At 43.1% G+C, this 24,350-nt stretch overlaps 1 protein-coding gene across 4 annotated transcripts; it reads left to right on the forward strand.

Moving 5' to 3' along the window:
• Positions 1-706: 706 nt before the first annotated feature.
• Positions 707-23,390, forward strand: LOC147799423 (tubulin tyrosine ligase 3-like). 4 transcript variants are annotated; one of them, XM_087135971.1, is made up of 18 exons: positions 707-812; positions 937-1,433; positions 7,531-7,626; positions 7,766-7,973; positions 8,385-8,492; positions 9,093-9,280; positions 9,960-10,128; positions 10,902-10,996; positions 11,195-11,323; positions 11,897-12,011; positions 12,754-13,126; positions 13,596-13,744; positions 14,579-14,819; positions 14,955-15,177; positions 15,975-16,187; positions 16,411-16,711; positions 20,400-20,474; positions 21,307-23,390. In XM_087135971.1, the coding sequence occupies exons 2-18, from the start codon at positions 975-977 to the stop codon at positions 21,744-21,746; spliced, it is 3,582 nt and encodes a 1,193-aa protein (XP_086992097.1). In that variant the 5' UTR covers positions 707-812; positions 937-974; the 3' UTR covers positions 21,747-23,390. The 4 variants fall into 4 exon arrangements, with proteins under 4 accessions (XP_086992097.1, XP_086992100.1, XP_086992099.1 ...); XM_087135974.1 differs by adding an exon at positions 19,258-19,277 and having other exon boundaries at positions 752-1,433; positions 21,307-21,456; XM_087135973.1 differs by adding an exon at positions 19,258-19,277 and having other exon boundaries at positions 752-1,433; positions 20,400-21,443.
• Positions 23,391-24,350: the final 960 nt, after the last annotated feature.

Consider the following 24,350-nt stretch of genomic DNA (forward strand, 5'->3'; position numbering starts at 1 on the left):
TTTTTTCTCTCAAAGCAGGAAACTATGGCAAAGCGTTCAATCTGTTTTCTGCAGGACTCTAAGATTTAAACGTATAAGATAAATGAAATATCGTTTATAGATGTTTGTGGTTAAAAATTAACAGAAATTAAACAGAAATTAATAAGGGTGCAATCACGCAAATAGGCCAGAAACATGTCCGCCGAGCTTATTAATAAAAGTCATACGCTCAAAATATTCTATACTTGAGAGTCCTGAGAGCCATGGAATTGAGGAATTGAAGGAATATTGCACTGAAACTCTGGCCCAGACTCAGGGCTTCCAATTCTGAGCAATTTGGATAGAATGGGGTCCGGAAATGGCACTACTTAGCCGTTTTGTAGAGGAATGCATTTTCAAAATGGCTACTTTTCCAGGCAGTGAAATTTCCTCCCTCTTATAGGGACGGTCTTCTCTCAAAAATTCATTGGTCAACCAACTAAAAATTGAGAGTAAAATGAAAGAGGACATTTCAAACATCCTTTTGTCATTTCGCTGTCCAGCTTGAACACCATTGAGAGTTGTGAGTATTTTAAAAACAACTTTGAAATAAAAGGGTTTATCATTAGTGTCTATGGGAATTTATTTTTAGGGTGCACAAAATAATAAAATAATGTGCACAACAGCGCCACCCTGTGCCTTGATTTAATTGTACTGGTATCCGGCGCCTTTTTTCCGATTATGATGATGCGTTGGCTGTGTACCAGTGGCAAGAGGTTATTTACATGACACAGAAATAGCGTGCGTCCATGGAGATAACAACATGGGGATTAGCTGCCAGTAAAAACACAAGCGTACGTGTAGATCTGGGCATCGCTCATCAAAATTTAACGATGATCAAACTCCAATTAAACTAAAGTTAAGCGAGCAAGATGTAAACCATTATTTAAGTAGCCAATTTAAGTCTTTTTTTTCCAGTCAGGAAAAAAAATACCCCGAGGGTGGCAGAGGAGGATATGCTGCAGGTGGAATCTCCAGCGGGGATCAGCCACAGTCTGGTGAAACTTGTTCCCATGCCAGGTGAAATCGACAACTTAAACCCTCCATCTGCGACCGACACCACCGTCTCCACCACCACCACGGCACCGAAAGATGAGGGTCACGACATCAGCAACGGGGTGTCGTCCTCTGTTAACGACCTGGCGATCCCCAACCACCGTTTCTCCATCGAGTCGGACTTAACCTACGCACCGAAGCTGAACACCACCAGCCTCCGGTTGGCGCAGAGCAGGCAGTCCCGGTCTGGCCTGCTGCAGCGGGCCCGGGCCACGCGCCTGGCGGCTGTCCAGCAACACTGCCAGGATGAGTTCACCTTCAAGCCTCAGATGAGCTCAGCGAGTCTCAAGATTGCCGAGGCTTTAGGGACGACATTCATGATTCGGCAGGAGCAGCACCTGGAGAAACAAAGAAAAAAGGTGATTTACTGCTCACGATAGTGAATTGGTTTCAGTAAATCATCTTCAGTTTCTGTTGATCGTCTTGTGAGATTCTTTCATTTCACGCAGTCACTTTGCTTGCAAATTGTAACCAATGGCTCTTGCATCCTATAGGTCATATCCAGCACATAGCACCAGTTTTAAAATAGTCCAACCCTTTTTTGAGGGCATAGGCCTAGAACTTAGTACAAAACAAAAATCAGTTAGCCTACAATTAAGCCTAGTAGTACTAGTATGCCCTCAGAACTGTGGGGTCCGACGACCACTCCTCTCCCACGAACGTTCGTGGGAGAGGTGCGGACGTCGAACCCCACAACTCATACCCAAGTTAACTTGTACCCCGGTTAACTCATACCCAAACATATGCACCCAATTTAACTCGTACCTGAGTCAACTCGTACTCCCTAGGCCCATTCTGCAGAGAATATGCAGAGTATAATACAGGTTTTGATGCTCGCAATTGAATGCAAATGTAGCTTATGTACAGAGTTCCTTTCATCGCTCAGATTTTGTTGAAAAATCCCCACCGTATTTAGGAAGTAGGACTTAAAGTGGTGTCTGACTACACTGTCGCATTACGCCAACCATGTTTATGATGCATTTAAAGAAGTCAAATAAACTCGGGATGAGAAGTGATGGCTCTATCCCATTCAGAGACACTCTCTCATAGACCGATTTTACAAATAAACTTTGGGTGCTTTCGAAAAAAACATGTTTATTTGAGGTGTGTCATTGTGTGATTTATATTTCTACATGTATGTGGAGAGTGGAGCCTGGGGAGGGTCGAAATAATAGAAAGAAATAAAACTGCTGGAGATCAGAACTATATTACCTAAATGATGGGTTGAGTCGAATTTTAGCTGAGAAAATAGTGGGAATTCATTATCATCCCTTCAGGGACTCATCGGCTGCATAATTCAATATGAATTCATCCAGGTATGGTTTTAATAGTGACTTGAATGGCACTCACTACATGGAAAAGTGGTTACCGTCTCTCTGAGTATGATATTTTATTTTTTGCACAAATAGTTGGAATGGATTTGTTCATCCAAAATTAAAAGGAGAATATCCGGGGTGTTGTTGGGTTCTTCAAGTGTAGAGGACTGGTTACATTCTACATGGCTCCAACATGGGTACGAGTTGACCAGGGTACGAATTTACTAGGATATGAGTTGAGCGGGGCATGAGTTGAGCGGGGTACGAGTTGACTGAGGTACGAGTTGACAGGGTAAGAGTTGACCCAAAATCGGCAGTCCAGTGCCTCGGCCCCATTTATGGGGCTGTGGCATGGGCAGATTTGATGTTTGCAGGTTTTATTACTTGATAAGTTAATTGGCCATTAAAGTGTACAGATGGTTTGCATTGGCTATGATAAAGATGTTAGCTTTTTAAATTAAGATCCCCATGCAGTGGGCCTGGATGCAGTTACTGTGTAATTGTAAATTATAGGCCTACATGTACAGGTACCTCAGTTGTCTTGGACATGGGTATTTGTACACATGTCATCTACAATCCATTTAAGATCCGGATATTTCATCTGTCGTAGGGAACTATATTCTGAATAATAAATGCTGCCGTGAAACAGACGTGCATTATGTGCTATTACCGTATGTGACAGGAGGGGAATGAATAATCCATCACATTTTCACACTTGATTGCTCATGAATGGCAGTCCAGTGAATGGCAAGGTAATTGTTCCCTTTGGTAAGCCGTTGTCAGGCCATTGACAGTGATCATGGTTAAGTTATGATCCTCGCTGTGTGTCGGGCTTGTCTGCATGTGACGGCAGTTACATGCACACGTACATGTACATGTAGGTGTACCGTATATAGCAGACGTACATGTACTTTTTATGAAGTTTCCCCTTAAGTCGGGTAGATCAATTCTCTCAGTGTAATGTTGAAATGCCAACATTGTGAGGTGCAGTACATGTACGGTTTATCAAACTTCAACTCAAAATTTTGAAACCCTCCAACTTACTCCAGCCCCTTTCTTACAGTAAACTGATGAATTTTTTGGTTTTCGTTCTGAAATGATTAGGTACGGTACATGTTATTTTGATAGCATTTAGGTGTAAACAAATAATGGAACAGGTTTTGCATGTTCTTTTCAGATCTTCAAAGTTTACTTTGTGACAATTTTAATTGTGCTTGATGCAGACGAAACTTGAGTCACACTGCATGCAGGCAAGTGCATATAGCACACGTACCGGTACAGTACAATCATGTACATTTGTACACATGGAAACATTTAAAAAAGCAAATTTAGAAAAAAGGTACATGTATATAGGCCAGCTGTTTTGTATTTAATGTACATGTACACCATACCTGGCCCTTGAGGCCTTCAAAAACATGTAAATTACATCAGAAAACCAAAGTATTCCCCTTTCCTGTATTCTCAATGGTGTCCAAGTTATTGACTGCGTATACATGTATGTGTATACATGTACAATGTACATGTAGGGTACATGTCATGATTGTATTTGAGCCAGCCACCTGATCCCATCAAACACGTGTCTAACGTCTGCATTAGCCAGCAGGAAGTTATGGGTTCAAATCCCACCTGAGCAAGCTTGTGATTCACTCACAACTCGCACGGTCACACTAAGGTGTAAGGGCAGAATTTGGTATAAAAATTAAATCCCCAAAGCCAAATTAATTTCACTGACAAAATATTCCTCATTTTTATTCTTCACTTATTGATTATTCATGAGTAAACAGTGTTTAGGCAAATTGTAAATATTTTTGACTTGTTCCCGGGCAGAGTAGCACAAATTTTCTAAATTTTTAAAATTGAAATGCCAGTGGATAGATTGGGCAATGATAGGGATACATGTATATCCCTTTTTATTGGATTGTAAAGGACTGGAAATGATGCAAATTATGAATTAATGGAGCTAAATCAACTGGACAATTCAAACATATTTTTAAAAAAATCAATTTCGTTTTGTAGATACAGTCAGTTCTTTGTGCTGAAGTTTTTTGGAATGGGTCGCATTTGAAGAAACGAACAAAATAGGTGTTTAAAAGTAAACTCGTGGTCAGTGTACATTTTAAGGACATTTATCATACATTTCACCAAACCAAAGACCCAACCTCTGAGCAATTAGTGGAATTTAATGACAGAACAGGGGGAATAAAAAGGGAACAAATGAGTTAACATTTTATGATAATGTACATGTACTTTACAGCTGTGGATGGCACTTTAATTCATTCACACTAAGTCAGACTATAAAGTCAAAAAATGAAGTCTCAGTATCGAGGTTTCCCAGAATGAGTCAAAAAAAATTGAAGGCATGAAAACACATTCTGCCTTGTCCCCGGAGTACCGCATATCATGCACGTGTGGCTTGGCCAGCCAGCGGCTTGGGCTAGGCTGCGCTGAGGCACGGCATGGCGTTGAGTGACTGATTTCATTCTTCAAATGTTGCTGTATACATGCACATGTAAGCCGCCTGGGGTATATAAGCCACAGGGACATTTTTCAGTGCGAGAATCAACATATAAGCCGTGGCTTATATTCTGAAAATTACGACATTCCCCCTTATTTCAGCCATTGTGTCAACTGTGTATAAGTCCAATAAAGTCACAGTATCAGAGTGTTTCAGAATGTGAGAAAAGAAAATTGAAGGTGTAAAAATAATCAGCCAAGTTTCACCCAGTGTAAAATTTTCACACCTTTATAACTGTCAGCTCTTAGACTCTGAAATTGATAGCTCTGCTTGGGGTCCTGAGTAAACTTTGGGTAGATTGAATTCAGATTAAGCTGTTTGCATGGCTCTGCCAGGGTCCCCTGGCCCTTTCTTTTACATGTATACCCCTAAGTTTAGCCACAGTTGACTTTGACCCGTTATATTCAATTGAAACACTGAGTTAGTGTCAAAAACACCCAGGGAACTTAGATAGCACAGTAAATTTGTTTTCTATATTCTTTTGATAGAGTTCATACTATAGAGGGACCAGAAGCTTTCTGTTACTGATTAACATAATTTGATTTTGAGAAAAATTCTGCTCTACTGCAAGTCCTTGCTTCATGCAGCATCAGCACGGAGCTACATGTACATGTATTGAAAAGGATCCGGGCTTGTTTCATTTTCTGGCTTGGCGTGAAGACACCAAAAACTGCTAAAGGCTACAAAGTACAGTTGAAATTGCACAATACATGTACCCTACGTACTCGTACTGCACATACACGTTACATGAGCAGTATAGATGTGCGTGTGTGAATTACCCAGAAAGGGGAGAAAAGATACGGGGACTGAGGGACGTCATGTAAACACCGGGACACGTACATGTTGCACGTGTATGCGATGCTACATGTACAGGGGAAGCAAATTTAGCATACGACGACGAAGAAGTACCTAGTACCTACATGTACGAGTACCTAGTACTAGTTTAGTACATGTATGCCATGAAAAAAACGAAATGCATGCACACTGTGTTCCTACCTGTACAGTTGGTCAGTCTGTAGAAAAAGGGAAAGATAAATACTGGCCGTGCTCATTGTGATTTATGGCTAGTTTTGCACAGGTCAGGAAAAGGAGAACCTTCTGCTAGCCCAGGATGAGGGAGTAGAGTGGGATAGAGATTCTGTTATCCTGAGAGAGTGGGGGACGGAATCTGCCCTCCTCCGACCACAGAGCAGGGACGTTCTTTGATCTTGTTGTTACATGTATGCATTTTTTGTGCCAAGAGTTTGTGAGTTTTTCCAGTACTGCCTTGCAATCATTTCTACACCCATCCAATGAAACTTTAATGTGCCGTTCTCACAAAACAATTCATCTCAGACAGGGCAGCCATAAAAGTGTACGTGTGAGTGCGTGTGAAACTGGTAAATTTACAACAACAAAAAAATGCTGGATAGAATTGAAATGAACTTGTACCTGTGGGCAAGTGCCGAGTTTCTGACAGACATGGAACATTTCAACACTGTTTATAGTACAGTGTAGCTGCCCTGTAGCTGCAGCTGTCAAAGCTAAGAAAAGACCTAACTTCTTCCAATTACCGGTATGTCGCTGCTTACGTATAACAATTGATGAGCATGTTTACTGTAATTGGCCAATCATACATACATGTATAGGATTCCCATACGCTGGCATAGGGACATTTAATCACTACAAACTTGGTACATCTGTCCCAGGCCGGAGCGGTACTTGTACTTTGAGTGATATGACACAAAGGAGCCCAGTTGATGCGTGACTAATATGGTGAAACAAAGGAATTGATTTGTTGTTCATAGTTGCTATGGTATGGGCAAGACAGACAGTAGTTCGATCCTTTTTTCCCTTTGTTAACAACTATGGCACAGTGTCAGTCGAGTACATGAACATTGTAGGCCTACAATGTACATGTACATGAAACAAATATCATACAGTGACTACATGTACTTTCTGCAAGCTTTCAGCCATAACATGTGACACATTTTCAAACCTCTTTACAGATTCCTGAGCATGGTGGTTCTCATACTGTTTTGTCAGTAAACTTAGGAATTGTTTTAGTAATACACCGGCACGTGGGGGTACACATGAATACCTGTACACGTATTGTGGAAAAGGCATGTACATGTACTAGAAGGTTAACGTACATGTAAGTATGTGGCAGTTTGTGTACACGTCATGCATGTAATTTGGGCATTGGTAAAACAAAGTTTAATTCAGTAACTGAGTGATTTAATTGATATCATATCTCGGAATGCCCCCCATAAAAAATAAAAACAAACAAAAAGCATAATATTTAACACACTACATAGAAAAACAAACAGGTCTGACTTATGAAGTTCATTACACGCAAGAAATAATAGGAATTCAAAACAATCTGTTCAGTTTGCAAGGACATGATCTCTGTCAGATATCCGTCAAACTTGTGCACGTGCACAGTCCAGCGTGATACATATGTACTCAAGTACCGGCATGTACCGGTATGTGGGGCCGAGGTTGATTTTCATGACAGTTTTTAGCTTATGTATAAGAAATGTGCATTTGTTTCCTGCATATAGTGACTGATTTTGGAAGATCTTTTTTACGACGGTTCTAGAGCTTTTTCATGGCCCAATTGTGTCCGGTCTTTCTCGTCCACAGCTGGAGCAACGACACCAAATACCCTACAAGGGGCGGTTAAGCCCAGTCTCCACCCTCAAGACCAAGAAGAGTACTGCTACACTGAAGGACAAGGAGGTGTGTACGAGCGTTTCAGGGACGTTTCAAAGAGGCAGGGAAGGAGGATATATATTTGTCTGTTTTTATTAATCTCTCAGTTGAATCATGTTTATTGAAAAATTGACCTGTTTTGTTCTCCCTTCTGCTCTTCTCACAGAATGCAGAAAGTTCCCAGACCGCTTGGGGCACCCCGACCTCCACCCCCAATCTCAACGAGAACAGGCCGGCAGCGGACATTGCCAACAGCAACAACCGGCTCGGGGTGGGCGGCTCCATCTCCCTACACCTGACCACTCCCCTGAGCCCCGTGAGGGCCGGCCGGGGGCTCCCTCAGGCGTCAGTGCAACTGCAGAGGCTGCAAGAAGGTGAGGCTTACATGTATTTCTGACTCGCAAAACGATACAACATCCATTTAAAAATTAAAAACAAAAATGGAAGTCAACCGTGATGCCATTTTGTTTTTTACGTCAGATCAAATATTCGCACTGTGAATTTGCAAAGCTGATCTCATTCCAACTCCTATTTGCCTGAAGAAGGAACGGGTCTTGAATTACGATGACCACTATTGACCAACCTGTGCATGACCTTTGAGAATTCCTGGGTAACAGCTTTGATATCTGAAGTACCCCCTCGCTGGCCAAGAGGAGAGAGGGAGTTGGGTGACTGTTTCAGCTGTGCCTTTGTTGCTCCCCATCAAAGACTGTTCAAGGATATTCACAACGTCTTAGCAGCTAGAATAGCTGACAAATTCCATCATGTCGTTTCCTTTTTGGCAGGACCGTACACCCAGAGTGGGGCCAACTTGGTGTTAAAGCGACAGAAGGCCCTACCAAAACCTAAAAGTTTCGGAATGCACAAAAGGAGTGCAACGCATCCGGTCGATGGTAAGGACTCATCTTCTTTCTTCCACAGAAAAAAAAACCAGCATGCATAAACAGAGGGTATTCTCTCAATAATACTCAGTGCAAATTCATCGCCTGTTTGGATTCGCAAAATTCATGTCTACACCTTCACACCAAATACATGTATTTTTAAGTAACCAACCATGATAACTGAGAGGGGTGACAGAAATAACTGTCTACATATGTGTACATGTACTTGGGCATGTTGGGTGCTTAAAATCATCCTGTTTCGGTACATTTTCAGTTCATGATATGAAATCCTTAATACTGTACATTTACACTGTATAGTTGCTAACTGTTAAAATAGTACGTTGGTGGATTCAGTGGCTGATTTAAGTCCATTAGAATACAGGAATACGAAGGGACAGGGGCAGGCATTGCCCAACTTGTTCCATTGTTATGTATTTTAATAAACCTGCATTTGGGTGAACTGAAAATACGAGGAGAGCAAGGAAGCAGAACTCAGGTGCCGCAAAATTTGAACAGAGAGGGCAGTCTTCAAAGTTTCTGTGGACCGTTTGCTTCTTTGGGGGTGGTAGACGTGTTTTGGTATTATTGTGTGTTTTATGCTGATTGGATCAGGTGCCAGTAGCGAACCAATAGAGTCGACGAGCCCCCAAGCCACCAATCATCAGAGAAGCAAGACGGTCACGTCCCCTGAGCCTGGCTCTTCCCCTCGCAATAAAACAAAGAGCTTGGTCTCCAGGACGGTAGCGCAGAGTGGAGAGAGACTCAGGCTAGCCAAGCTGACTGCGGAACGGGCCATGAAGGTGGGCGATCTTGCTTCAAATTTGTGGAAGTGCACAACTTTATCAGCCAATAAATTCAGACAACTTTGGACACCTGACCTACCACGGTTCCCCCCAACATTCCAGACTTTGTCTTTTGCCTGAATCAGGCATAAATCCCAACTTGCTTGAGGAAAGAACTTTTTTAATTTAACAATGGAAGATGAACTTAACCTTCCTCTGTGGGTGATATGTTGTCTAAATAGTAGGTATCACAGGGATATATATCTGAAAAACGTTCACTGGTGAACCCATTGTGCCTCTGATAATTCTTTCTCTTGTATTTTTACAAGGTGATTTTTTGTTTGTGCATTGATTGACACAACTCCTTGCTGCAAATACAGTCGTGTACATGAACATGTTCATGTTATGCACAGTATGCCAACTGTATTTGTCAGCAAGATTGTCATGGATTGGTAGTATACGTGTGGATTTAGATTTTAACCGTGGGCATAAAAGCTTGATAGTTCAGTCCGTAGAGGTCACAGATTCGAATCCCACTTCAATCAATTTCTTGGTATATCCTCATAATGTGGGCAGATTCTGTGAAGTTTTCATAAGGTTTGCATTGTGTGCACAAAGTCGTAGCCTGCCAAACTTTTGCGAAGGTCTGAGACATGAATTAGCCCGGTTACAAATTATGGTTTTTTTTTCTCAATAGTGGAAGAAGATCTTCATGATCCAGGGCCCTTACCCGGTGGTGAGAGAGTGCCTGCGGTCTCGAGACTGGGTGGAGAAGCAGTACCGAGCCATGCCCCCGCACAAAGTCAAGAGGAAGCAAGGCAGCGATGACAATGACACCGATGACAGTGACAATGACGACGATGACGGTAAGTCACCACCGTCGTTCATAGGATTTTGATTCCACTCAAGAAATTGAGTCATCCACCATTTCATTTTTAACAGTCACTATTATGAATTTGAAATTCACGTTTATTGTGCAGAACGCATATACCCAGCAAGAAATGAGAACGAGGGGCACCCCCCAACATGTCCAATCCCTATACACATTCCAGACAATTGTTGCTTAACACATCCCCCCAAGATGTCTGAAAGGAATTCCCCTGATTCCTGCGAGACAATGACCAACACAAAGCAGGGTGGGTTCTCTCCGTCTCATACCTTGCTGCATATGAGAACGCATCTAGCAAGGAATGCAACAGGTGAATGTGAATCTACTGTGGAGGTTTATAGCACATGATCCTTGCAGTAGAGCGTTGAAAAACCAGGAGTGCGATATCTCAGGATTTTTCTGGGTTTCAGGATCTGTGACACAAAAAACTCTGGATATTACAAGGAAAAGCATTCAGGTTTTTAACTATTTTTTACACTCTATCCATAAACCTGTTGCAGGATTTGCATAATCCAAGCTGTTGAGGAGAGAGCTATTAGCTATTAAAAGCCCCCAAAATCTCTGTATTCTTATCGCCATGGTTACACCCCTTCTCTATGTATTTCATGGCTTTATATCCATATCCCAATCTCACCCTGAAAAACTACTTCTTCCTTTACACAACTCACCATTTCGACCTGAAGACTCCATTGAGGAGTCCAACAGTGACATCACAAACATTTAAAATTGCTTTCTTTCTTTGTCAAATAGATGACAACAACGACACCCCAGACGCTGGTGCAACCCCAGACAGTGACGACGAGGACAGTCCACTGGGCGACTCAGATGACATCTATGGCATGATGGTTTGTTCTGTTTACTATGTCATTTCCCCTAGTCCACTCCCCCCCCACCAATTTCCACAACTCATACCAACACCACCATACAACTTTATTTAAGTGTAACTGAATATAATTTATTCATTGAGACTTCAAGATTATAAGTGGGTGAAGGTATTGAAGCAGTGGAACCCCGCTTGTGTTTTCTTCTTCATCCGCCAACAGTCAAGAATGGTCCGAAACAACGATCCTTTCTTCATCTGGACGTGTCGGAGAGATACTATCAACTTCAGGTTCCTACGGAAAGAGACGATAGTCAACCACTTTGCCAAAAATGGAGCATTTACCACCAAGGTGAGACGCCAGCATTGCCAAAAGTCCAACGCTGGTGCCACACAACTGTAGCTATTAACAGTTGTGTCGATAGGTTTCATGCAGTTGGACAGTATTCATGATTTAAATTTCGAGTTTGAAGACTTTATCTTTTCCTGTCAACCGTTCCTTTTCTATAGCAGAACAATCAGCTAGTCTGCGCTTGTAATTTAAAATAAAGTGGATGTAGCTGACCTGCTGTTGAAAAAGAATGGTTGCCGTGAACCAGCTCATTGTTAAAACTTGTAATTAAACATTTGCAGTCTGAGTCCTTTTTTCTTTACTATAACCTCACTTTGAACATTGTAATCATATACATGTACTGGTTGCAAACCAACCCTGGCCGATTGTACTTTATTTGTTTAGCAGAAAAATATTGCTAAAACTTATGCCCTAAAGGCAAAAATGAGCTAGAAACTATCAAAACATTTGCTGTCGTATCTTTTCCTTGCTGGGGAGATTTGGATTAGTTATTATGAAACAAAAAGGCTTCCAGAGAAAAAGTGGTTACATTGTACCAAATCTAATCAGCTTGGTTTTGGGGGATGGTTTCAGAGTGGTCTCTGCACACACCTGCGGAACCTGAAGTGGTACGAAGATTTGGACGCAGACACCTTCTACCCTCGCAGCTACAAAATCTGCATAGAGGAGGAGAAGAAGACATTTCTACGTGAGGAAGCAATTTTATTTTGACTTGATAAAAAGGCTTTCAAATACTAGTTATGGGCACTAACTAGGGACTGAATTTGCTTTTGCCGATGTACACTAGAGTGGAAGCTTAGTGCCTTCCTGTAGCCTTTTTCGAATAAATTTCTCACACTTTTGGTCAAGCAGAACTAGTGTAGGAATCTGGCAGTGCTTGGCAGTGTCTCTTTGAGGTGTTTCAAAATTTTGACATGTATTTCATGTATTTATGTTCTGTGCAATGGGACAGTCAATATGGTCATGCAATAGTGTGGCACCATCAATCAATCCTTTCTTGAAACAATCTTCCATAACAGCCATTTAGAAAGAAAAGACCACTGGCGACGGCAGTGTTAGTGGCAAATAAGATCAACAGATCGCGTGGAGATCTTTGCAATTGTGCACATTGACCAGTCATGCCTAACATTTGCGCTATAAATCCTCATACTTCACGTTTTCACTCAGAAAGCTGCAGTTGTAACAAAGTTTATTGAACCATATGTCAAGTCACAAGGTTTTCAAGTGAATTTGACGTTCCTTTCCTTACAGCATTACAACCAAACATTTCGCCCAAAGTTCATTTTGCCTGCAATACCAATTTGCTTAATTTTGTCATTATTTTTTAACTTTGTTGGTTGGGTATGCAGTCCATATAGACTGAGTTGTGTAAAAATAGACAGTACTTGAGATTTTTCGAAGATTTGTCAATCTGTCCTCCCTGACTCTAGACGACTACCGGCTGACAGCGGCCTGCAGCATCCTGAAGTGGGTGGTGCAACGGCACAGCGGTGAGCTGGATGTGCCCATGGACGACAATGAAGACATTCCCGATGAGGAAGCGGCCAAGTCGGACTTGGAGGACACTTCCACCAACTCGCCCAGATCCCAGTCCAAAGTGGGCAACAAGCCGGCGCAGAGCAAAGCCAAGAGGAAAACCAACCCCATCCTGTCGGTCTCGCTGATACGGACCGCCTCGGACATCGTGGAAAACTACCTAAGAGACGTGAATCACGAATTCCTGGACAGCGACGTTGACCTGAACGACGTCATGACAGATAAACAGTGGGACGACTTTATACGACAATACTGCCAACTAATTTTGTAAGTTTTAAGGAGTCTACCTCCAACTTTTGTTCTCCAAATTAGTTTTAATCACTGAAATATATATGGTTTCTTGGCAGCTTTGTATTTTTGTGAAAACCTCAATGAACATGTGAACAAAAAGAAATCAATAAATTCTGTGAATGACTTTACAGATACATGATAAATAACGTGGAGCCCATAATATGGGTGATACGCAGAGGTTAAGTATGGTTTGGACATGGTTTGTAGTGTATGTTCTGATAAAACCTACCTTTTGTGAAGATTCTCACACCCTATACATACGTGATATTCCAGTTGACATTATTTAGTGGCATAATTTCACCTTCTGGATATTTGAAAATGAGCAGTTGAGTTGTTTCCTGCAATATCCGCCAAAAAAGGCGAAACAAATAAAAAAAGGCCCCCATCTCCAGTTGGCACAAATTGCCCCAACCAATTTTTACCATCTGTTCAATTTTCTGTCCAGTGACGGAGGCTTGATAGCCGAGTCCAGCAATCACAGTGCAATGTGCGAGAGTCTGCTCAACAGGGTACGAGCCGTCCTGCCCCAGCTGGACATGGACGGACTGCGCAACATCTGGATCATCAAGCCCGGGGCCAAGTCCAGGGGCAGAGGTGGGTACGGAGGTCAAGCCAGGTGGCACTGCACAAATCGTGCAGCTTCTCACTTGTCGGGGTGGGATCGCTTTATTAGGACGCTGACCTTCCAAGACATAAAATATGCTTGCATAAATTTCTTTCGTGCTTGTCTTGCAATCTAGCTCAGGGCCACATTTCATAGAGCTTGTTAGCAGATACGTGTACGTTGCTTACTAAATTATGCATTAGCTTGGAATTAGTTACAAGAAATGTATTCCGGGAAATTTTCACAGGTAACCTACTTTTGGCATTGAAGCAAACATTTTTTTTAACCCACTTAAAATTCAGTGCTTCACAGCTGTATGAAAGTGGCATGATTTTCTGTAGAACTCGTGCCTGTGTTAAAATGCCAGGAGCATTTTTGGCATTGAAGAATGATATATGTAACACCTATGATCCTAGAGGGCTCGTAAACCATCATGCACGCTTTGCAGCCAACCATACTAGCTTGCCATAAATTTGAGACCCCTGCCCTGATGATGACTCACTTCATTGGTGTGTGCCTTGTGGGTATTTCCTAAGCTGACCAGCGGATTGTTGGACCAACTTGCTCCTTAGGAAAATTCACATGTAAACAAAGCATGACATCATCAGTACACAGGCCTATTGCATGCAAGCCTAATACCACAGGCTCGCATGAAACCATGCAAGCTAGCTTCAGGTTTCTACACCATTGCACAAGTTTGCAGTCAAGTATGCAGGTCATTTGCAATGAGCAATAGCACTTCCAGAAAAGGACCACAAATTCACTCTAGCTTGATGAGATTGTGGCAAGCGCATTGACCCACTATAACTCTCTTCTTTTTCCAGGCATAATCTGCATGAATCGGCTGGAGGAGATCCTCAAACTGGTGGGCAACCCGGCCATCGTCAAGGAGGGCAAGTGGGTGGTGCAGAAGTACATTGAGCGGCCCCTCCTGATCTACAACACCAAGTTTGACATCCGGCAGTGGTTCCTGGTGACCGACTGGAACCCGCTCACCATTTGGTGGTACCAGAGCAGCTACCTCCGGTTCTGCACGCAGCCGTTCTCCCTAGACAACCTGGAGTCGTGAGTGACCATTTTCCCGGGCTTTGAGAATCTTGCTCACTTCATAATGGATATTTTGTTTCATTCGGCAGAGTTTCGTTTCTTGGGGAGAGTTCGTGGGAGGAAATCATGCCAAATTGTTCACCTCTGTCACAGGGCCATACACCTGTCCAACTTCTCGGTGCAGAAGAACTTTGAGAATGCAGCGACACGCTCAGCCATGCTGCCGGATGAGAACATGTGGACCAGCGAGGAGTTCCAGCAGTACCTGCGCGGCCGGGGCTGTGGCAATGTCTGGCAGGACTGCATCTACCCGGGCATGAAGAGGGCCGTCATCGCCGCGCTCCAGTGCACCCAGGATGTGGTGGAGATGCGCAAGGTAGGGTGCCATAACATTTTGATACAGCTGAATCTAAACATGGTTTTTTCTAGGTGTTCTGTAGAAACGGCCAGTTTTAAGAAAACAGTAGTCAGCTTACACTGTATCATGACGACAAACCACTCTCAACATCGAGGCATTGAAATACAGTCGAACCTCGATAATAAGAATTCCTATGGACAGTAAATCACCTTTTTATATCAGGAACCTTGCGTTATCAGGAATGAAAACAATGAAAAACAAAGGAATGGGACCTGAAATTTTCCTTGTTATAATCAGAATCTTGTATTAACAGTGTTCTTATGACCGAGGTTCGACTGTACTTAATTCTCATTTTTTTAAAGGAGTCCTAGCTTTTCACTATTTGCTAAGGATATTTTATTTTCAGCCGAATATGCCGATTTTTGAAAATGTCAAGATACAACAACTGCTGTTCTTCACAAAGTTGGACTTTTCAATTGCTGACCCTTGGTGGTCATTCATTCAAGATTTGTGCGACGTATCTCACTGCATTGTCCCCTTTATAAAAATCTGAGACTATGTAGCAGATTGATATTTGCTGCAACACTAAGCTGTTGCCCATGACTGCTTGAGACGCTTAACCCCCAAGCACTGTGAGACTGTGTGTGCATACAAACACAGTTGGAACCACTCAAGTGTTGGGAAACGTATAGACATCACTTGGCACTAATGTGTATATATGTAGAATTTCGTAAAATGTGCTGACAAAGTATGTCTTCTGCTCTGTGATGCATGGAATCAGTTGTTAACTGTCTTCTCTTTCTCTCCGGGGCCAGAATTCCTTCGAGCTGTACGGGGCCGACTTCATGCTGACAGAGGACTTCCAGCCCTGGTTGCTGGAGATCAATTCCTCGCCGGCCATGGGTGCCACCACCGAGATCACGGAGCAGCTATGCCACGACGTGATCGAGGACACCATGAAGGTGGTGCTGGACCGACGGCATGACAAGAACTGTGACACGGGCAGGTTTGAGCTGGCCTTCAGGCAGGTGGGTTTCAATCTCAGCGATCCTGGTTCAGCATTTTTGTGGATGTTTCAGTGTAAGACACTGCAAACTCCATCACAAATTCCTGTAAGTCTGTCACGAGTCATCGAGACGTGAGTCAAGTCACAATTATTCAAATCAACTGTGGATACATGACTAAATTTTTCATTTGTCTGTTAAAGTAAGAAATTGATTATTTCCGACTTTCCCTTTTCAAATGTCTCAGCCTCAAGTGACAGTTCCTCCATACGTCGGTGCCCAGCTCAGCATTGAGGGGACCAGCCTACGTAACCCGTCCCTCCGGATACACAGGCAGCGAAGCCAGCCCAACATCATCAGCCCGCGCCAGCCGGATGGCCCGGTGGTCCTGCGGAAGACCAATGCCAGCGGCAACCCCTCACAGACCAGCCCCCGCCGACCCAGCCAGCCGGGCAAAGCTGAAACCAGCCAAACGGAGCCGGATGCCGAGGCTGACCCGGAGCTCCTCCGGGCCACCAACCTGGAGGAGATGACCCGCAAGCTGGCAGGTATGAGCAAGGACGACCTGGAGCTGGTGGAGGCCCGCAAGCCTGGCCACCACCACCAAAAGAAGGGCAAGGCGAGGGGCCGGCGGAAGCGCCACCACCACTTCCGCCTGCCCAACGTCAGCCAGGAGAGCGAGGTGGTCCGGGAGGAGCTGAAGCTCCGCGCGGTGACCGTCAAGGGGACTGGGGTGGAGGGTACCCCCCCAGCCCCCGAGCAGCGCAGCGGCCTGCAGCCCACCAAGTCGCTCAAGGCCTACACGATTTACAATCACAAAGCCAGCACTGCCGGCCACTCTCCCTCCTCTGAATCGGCCACTCACCAGACGGCCGAGATCCCACACGTCGGGACCTATCACATCGGCCATCCCAAACGGCCCAAAAACCCGCTGGTCAAGCATGGTCAACTGACCAATCCCAAATTGAAGCTGCAGCACCACAACCCGGACCATTCCGAGAAGCATTTTGTCATTGGGCCGAACGGGGTGTCTGTCTACTCCAGTGCCTAAATGAATTTAAATAAAAACCGATCTACTCACTATGCAATTTGATTAAGCTGCATTTTGTACCGCAGTCAGTTTACTCAGTAACCTTTGGGGTATTAAAAAAGGGCTCTGAGAGACATTGTGTAGATAGACTTCAGTGGACGAATGTGCAATATTGAGAAAAGCTGCATCCAGTGACGCCAACTACTAGCTTGGTTAGCTGGCTCATATTGATAAATGACTGTGTAGATGATACTCTACACAGGTAACATGGGAGTGACTTCCCAGTGACAAATTTGAATGCAATGACACGTGCTTCATGTGTGACACATTTAGGGCAGCACTACTCAAATTTAGGAGGCCTGGTAATAAACTTTGCATTGTGGCACGTGTGGGTAATTTTGTGGCTTCACGTCTCATTTTATGAGTCGTTGATCTAAAAAGAACTGAAGAGCTGGACATTTCTCACAACATGATTGTCTCTTGGCAAGAGATGTTCAAACTCTAGTTCTTTGAATAGAATCTCTCCAACTCACATTAAAGAGATTTTCTTCTCCTAATTGCAATTGCCAACTTTCCCACATTGCTTCTCTAAGATGCGAACCTTCAACTCTTGCTCAAATGTTTCTGAATTTAAAATCACTTCAAAGACTCTAGACTATAGGGAGAGTCACACTGGAGGCAGAGTTTGTGGTGCAGAAACTTTTTACTTATCCCAAGTTTATTTCAAAGTGTGGACATGCTGCATAAGTATTGGCAGTTCTATTGTCCCGTCACTTAATACAGCAAATTGCGAGTTGAAGTTAGCAATCTCTTTGCTTCCTGTTTGTGATCTCCTGTTTGCGATCTCCTCAGTAGTAGATCGCGTGCGTAGAAGCACCATGAGATTGGGCCAGGAATGGGCCCTGTGGTGAAAGACCAGGCAGTTAACTATAGTCTTCCGTAAGCAACGAGATAGATTGCAAGGGGTGAATATCCGTGCCTCTCCTGTTGCTAATTAGCCCAAAGACTGACAGCTGGGCTATATACTAAGCATTGGAATTGAAATCCGATAGCGTCTTTTGAGCTTAAGGGGAGATGGAAGGGTACCGTACTTTACATGTAGTTATTAGGATAGTTCATTTGGCAGTTCCGTCAGCAAATGTCAACGGTGTTGACATCTAGTAGTGTGATTCTTAACTTCGTGCCATGAACCAAGAATGTCATCTGTCCATTGTTCTTTGACGGTGTCCATTGCATGAGGTTTGCTGCATTCTCACCTATGTCATGAGTTGAATGCTGTTCCTTCTGGTTACATTGCAATAGATGGTTTTCTTCCGATACAAACGGAGAAAGTTACCTTGTGCAAGTGCTTAAGAATCAAACTATTGGAAAAGCTCAATACATCTCAAGGATCTGAATTTGTCACAACCGAAAATGTTTGTCACGTACGTGACATGGCAAATACTAGATGAAATCTCATTAGTGGGACACTGGAATTCCACTATACAGCAATACCTAGGGCCATATTCACTGGCTAAATGTGTACGCCGGAATTGGCGCACGTTTGTGTATCTCTGCTGTTGATGGTGTGCATACCAATGCATTGTGAACACGACCAAGGAGTCGGTGGGTCTTCGCAGATTGTAGTCTAGATTTTAAATCAAACTTTTTTACATAAATGAAAAGTATATATATGTATCAACTGCGCTCAAGAGATTACTCCCGATAATCAAGTATTATATTCAAGGTGACTGAAATAACTACAACAGTGTTTGGATGCGTTGAATGCATTCAACATTTTCATTGGTTGAAGAATTTCTTAGGGACTTCCCCTGTTGAAACATTTACGCGAATGAAATTTCACACAGTTAAGTAGTTTTTGTCCTATTACAAATATCAAGAAACAAAGGTAGCAATGGTTCGAGCTCTAATATTCTGCAAAAGGCTGCCATCGAAGCAGACAGATGAGGACTTGTCACATTCACCGTTTGACTCATCAGTCATAGTTTGACATGTCTGTTTTTAACACGTTTGCTTCTTTTTTTTATCTCTCGTGTCCATCATTAACCCGCTTGCTTCCGTCAGGCCCGATGGGTACAGTTCAGGTAAATGGACGCTCATCTGGGCTGATTGAGTGTGTATTCATTCTCTGCATGTGCCAAAATTCTCCCAACTGTGCCTAGTGTAATTGGAGGCAGTACACTTGGGAGAATGTGAAGATGTGTTTTCCTTTTTAAAAATAGCAGATCTGTCGGACCATTTTGCAACATTATACTTAATTGGCGCACTGGACCCCAGTAAAAGTGTATACCGATTTAGAACTTTCTCATGTGTAGAAATACATGTACTTAAAAAGATCCGAAAGGACGACAAATCAGTGATCTGCCATCCTGCTTTTACCTTGACAAGCTGGAGAGGACCCTTGGCCAGTCTGCGTCCCAATATACTGCTGTTTCATGTGTGTGTCATATTGATCACCGTCATTTTCTTTACTCTTGGCCATCAGTGTGATGAAGCTTTATTTAGTGCTCTTTTCTGTGGCAAATGTTGTAATTGTACTATCTTGTCGTGTTTGCCGAGCCGTGTCCAAGTTGGCTGTGTACGGCTGTGGCTGCTGCCATGCACATGCCACATTGATGAATAGCCGTAGCTTTCATTGGTGCCCATTTTGGACGTGACTTACATGTATAAGTTAATCTTGTGCATGTGCTTTGACTCCCATTGAGTTAATGCAGTGAATGACTAATCATGTTGAGGTGCCGCCTCATACTAACCATTCATTTCAAGAACTCCACAATTAATCATGTACCCCGTCCTCCTTGTGGCCTTGTCCATGTCTGGCAACTAGAGCTAGCACCACGTCTTTTGCCAGTCACAAATATGTCAGAACTTGCTGACGATAGACCAAGCTCCTAGCTCCTAAAGCCAGTTGTGGACATGGCTTAAGATGTCATATTAACCCATTAATTTCAAGTTAAGCATTTCTCAAATCTCGGCATCTTCAGCGTTGCGTTGACTGTGGAGATTCTGAGACATCAAGACCCATACGACAAGAAGCCAAAGTGTGGAGTCTTTCCTCCTCAACAAGTCCAGCAATAGCTATTTGGTCAGAGACAAAAAAACCCAAATCCAGATACCAAAGTTGAACTTTGAGAAATGGGCCACACTGATCGTTAACCTCCATCCCGCACTCACACCTCATTCCCATCTGTTTGTTTCCATTACAGCATCGTCTGCGCTTACGCAAGCTAAATCATCACATGATGACATTACGCAGCGAGATAGCCAGCATGACTCAAGTTGTACGTCAAAACACCTGTTTTATCAATTGCTATGCTTGCAAATAAACCAGACAAAATGGGTTGTTTATGCCTCAGACGCCCAAATAAAAACTATACTCATAAAAGTAGAGCATATTGAGGAAAGTCTTCCTGATAAAACTGCATTGTATTCAAATTGTTGAAGCCACTAGTCTGTGGGATTTCTGATGAATACTTTCATCACTACTGACTTTAGACATTGTATCTCATAATTTGTAATTTTTTTTCATATTTTGCTTTGCTTTAGTGCATTTTTCCCCGTTTTATGACCATGACTTCAGGCAAACACGCTTTCGGGACCTACTCATCCTCTTTTAAAACCCTATGGTTGAGCATAAACCATTTTAAGTCCAAATCTGTAAGCTTTGTGGAATTGCTAATGACCTTACAAAAACATGTGTGTCCATCTCCCGTTTGAAGTATTTGTTTGAGCCCTACTTTGGATGCTAAAGCCTGTATACAGCTTTAACTTAAATATTGACGGTAACCCTTCACATGGGAATGCTGGTGCCACTCATTCACATTGACTTTGTTTTTTCCCTTTCCCTCTCACCTCCCTTTGCTTTATTCTCCACCCTACGGTATCATTCTTCCTGCCTTGCCTCACCTTTGGATGTTCATCTCCTGGCATGGTCGACCTTTGTAACCTTGGTATCCTTGCTTGCATTCATCCCCATCGTTGCTATGGTACCCCCTGCATCTGTTTTCACCTAATGCTCACTGCGTCTTGTCTCATTGTCCTTGCCGCATCCCTTCACCCTCGGCTGTCTCTCCTCTTCCTCCTCGCTGTATCTGTGATCTCTACCGGAAACAGCAGTCGGGATTGTAGATGGCGCCTGGGGTCGCTCCTGCTCGCGTTGCAACAGCGGCATCCCTGGGGTCAAGTTGGAAGCTGACAAAACGGCTGCAGACTGTGCCTGCCGGCGGGACAGCGTGAAAACCCCTGTAGGTGATGAGTGCATCAGCCGGCCCAACTCCAGTCGCCAGTCACCGGTGGCGGGCGGCTGGTCGCCCGAGCTGATTCCGCGCAGCGGAACCTTCGTCAGCAACAGGCAGGGCAACCTGGTGACGCTCAGCGGTCCAGACCCGATCCAGGGCGTCCACAAAGTGGGCAGGGCAGCCTTTATCGCCGGCAAGACCCGCCCCAATGTTAACAGGCAGCGCAGGGAAACCAAGATACAAATACGTGGCGGAGAAGTCAGGGTGCCATGCGGGACTTACCCATTTTCAGTATCCAATGCTTACGCCAGGTAAAAATGCCCTATTCAAAAGCATCATCCGAATGCAGATATCAAGGCTGAGGTGAAAAGGCTGAACGCGTAATTTTGTTTGGAAAATATGTTTTTTATTGCATGATGTGCAGAGTGAAATTTAACCAAATCTGTAGGAAAAAAATTCTGCTGAAAATCATGGTCTGTGAAAAATAACATTAATTACAAAACCTTCAGTCACAACACACAATGGGAAAGTTACACCCCCAAATGTTCATAGCTGAATTGTCAAGTGCATGGATCATCGCTGCAGAGCTGTATTAAGGGCAAATGATTATGTACTTAAGCTTGTTATTGTTCATCAAGAGCAAAATCAGCTGTAAACCAGCACACGGGCAGGAAACCCATATTTTTGCTGAGTTAATGTCTTCAGTGCTTAGCAGATTTTGTAGCCTTGCAGCGGTGTGAAGTGGGTCCCTTGCATGTAACCGTGTATTTCTCTAGCTAATGTGTATACATACATGCAGTTTTTTGGTTCATTTTCATATTTGCACGGTGCCCAAAGCCCTTTTCCACCGTAGAATGTTTTTGTCGGTCATTTTTTTATATTGAGTATAATTTAGTATTTAATCAAATAACCATTGTGAATGACTATCAGAATTTATACATGTAAGTCTTTAAGTGCCATTTCATAGATGTAATTCTTTTGTACATTTCATTATAGAGATGTATTTTTTTCATGCTAACGTTCAGGTCCTTTCTAAAGTGCCTACAGAAATGGTGAAAGAAGACCAGTTCTTATTTTTGATCGAAGGCATTTGGACTGTGTTCAGTCTATCCGTGATTAGATGCATTCCTGCTTGACTGCAGTTATTCTGAAAAAAACCCACACATTTCGAATTGTTGTATAAAAGAAGTACGCTGAATTCATAACAAGAAAAAAAGAGCATTCAAACTGGTTTCCACCCATTCTATTTTTGCATTTGTTACTCACCGTTGAAGATCCCATTTTTAATTTCTTTTTGAGACTAGAATGTCAAGTAGTCAAGGTTATTCCGAGAGCATTTGAAATTAGATTTGAGTTTGAAAAAGTCGCAGCCGAGTTTAAATTGTACTAACCGGCTGAAACATTATTTCCTATTGGTAAAAAATGTTTACAAGCTGCTCAACAAACACATTTGTATGATTTGTTTCTGCTTCAAAGTGCTGCCTGCCTACAGTAGCATTTTGCTAGTATTCTTGGCATTTTTTTTCTAGCCGGAATCTTTGTACTGCTTTTAATTTGCTCAGGCTGCAGCACGATACCTCTCTAGAATAGCCGAAAGGGATATGTTATCCGTATGACGTGCCCTTTTCTGTTTATTGGGTTTTCTTCACCAGAACTTTTCAGCTTGAATACTTTGATAGACGTTTCAGTTATTCGCGAAGCTTTTTGCGTTTCCGTACTGTTTGATCATGCCTCAGTTGTTCACGCCACGGTGATTTTGTGTTATAATCAAAAATGAAAACTGTCAAATTTATCAAGGGTGTGCCCCCAAGAAATTTCCTTAGAGTGACGAACTTTGGTCTGTATTTATATAATCTGTATAAAGTCTTTATGCTAAAAGCAATAATTTCATCTTGAAGATGTTTTTACTTTGTTTCAGTGTTATATGGGTAATAAATCATGTTTCATTGAATACCGTTAGCATTCGTTCAAAAATGAGCTTGGTTTTATCAGTTGTCATATGCGATATGGCGCAGTGGATAATAGGACCCGTGTTGTGTTTTGAAGTCTGGCAGTAATTTAGTTTGTGATTGGAAACCTGAAACTAAATTTGGAGGATGTCGAAATATCCTCTTCACCAGCTGTAAGCTTTTTTTGCACTTGGAACGAAACGAAAACATTTAATGGCATCTTTGTACATGATCTATCAAGGATAAAGCTAATTGTTTACTTCTAATCGTGCACATTGGTTCAATTTCTGGTCCCAGTGAGGTCCCTTTTTTGCATTAATGCAGCTCTAGCTCAGTCGCTGCATGCATTGAATTTGTATGCAGTCGTAAATACAAATTGGTTGGTTGAGTACTGTATCGCTTTGGTAAACTCTGACTTTGACAGCCCTCAAGCCCACAGAAGTACCTTTGCAGAGGATGGGCACGTTTGGCTGAAAGTGACATGAAACTTCAGAGCAGCGCCCGCCGGTCTTTCTTCTCCCACGTGGTGCGGGCCTGTGGGTTTTATAGGCGGGAATGGGGGAACCGTACCAGCTGGAAACATAACGCTGACGACCCCGCACGGGAGGCCCTTGCCGAAAACTCCAACAACCCTGACAACAATCACCTGTTTTTCTCCTAATTCCCTTTTTCGTTTCTTTGTCATGTTCGTAGAGTACGTACTTGCTCTTTTTAACAATTTATAAATGGTAAGATGCGAGCAAAAATATTTATATGCTTCGAATAGAGATCTGGTTCAGTATGCCGTACGTATGATAATATCACCGTTTAAAAAAATCTCTGTAGGGGTGCTCTCTGGAAAATAGGCCAGAAATATCTCCGCCGAACTCACATGCACTCAGCCATGGAAGGGGGGGGGGGCTTTGAAGACATATGCACTGAACCTCTGGCCCGGAATCAGGCCTAGGGCTTCCAATTCTGAGCAATTTTA

The sequence above is a fragment of the Acanthaster planci genome, linkage group LG04 (genome assembly GCF_054643075.1).
Source record: "Acanthaster planci isolate LZ-2023a linkage group LG04, COTS_SCS, whole genome shotgun sequence".
In the NCBI taxonomy this organism is placed as follows: Eukaryota; Metazoa; Echinodermata; class Asteroidea; order Valvatida; family Acanthasteridae; genus Acanthaster; species Acanthaster planci.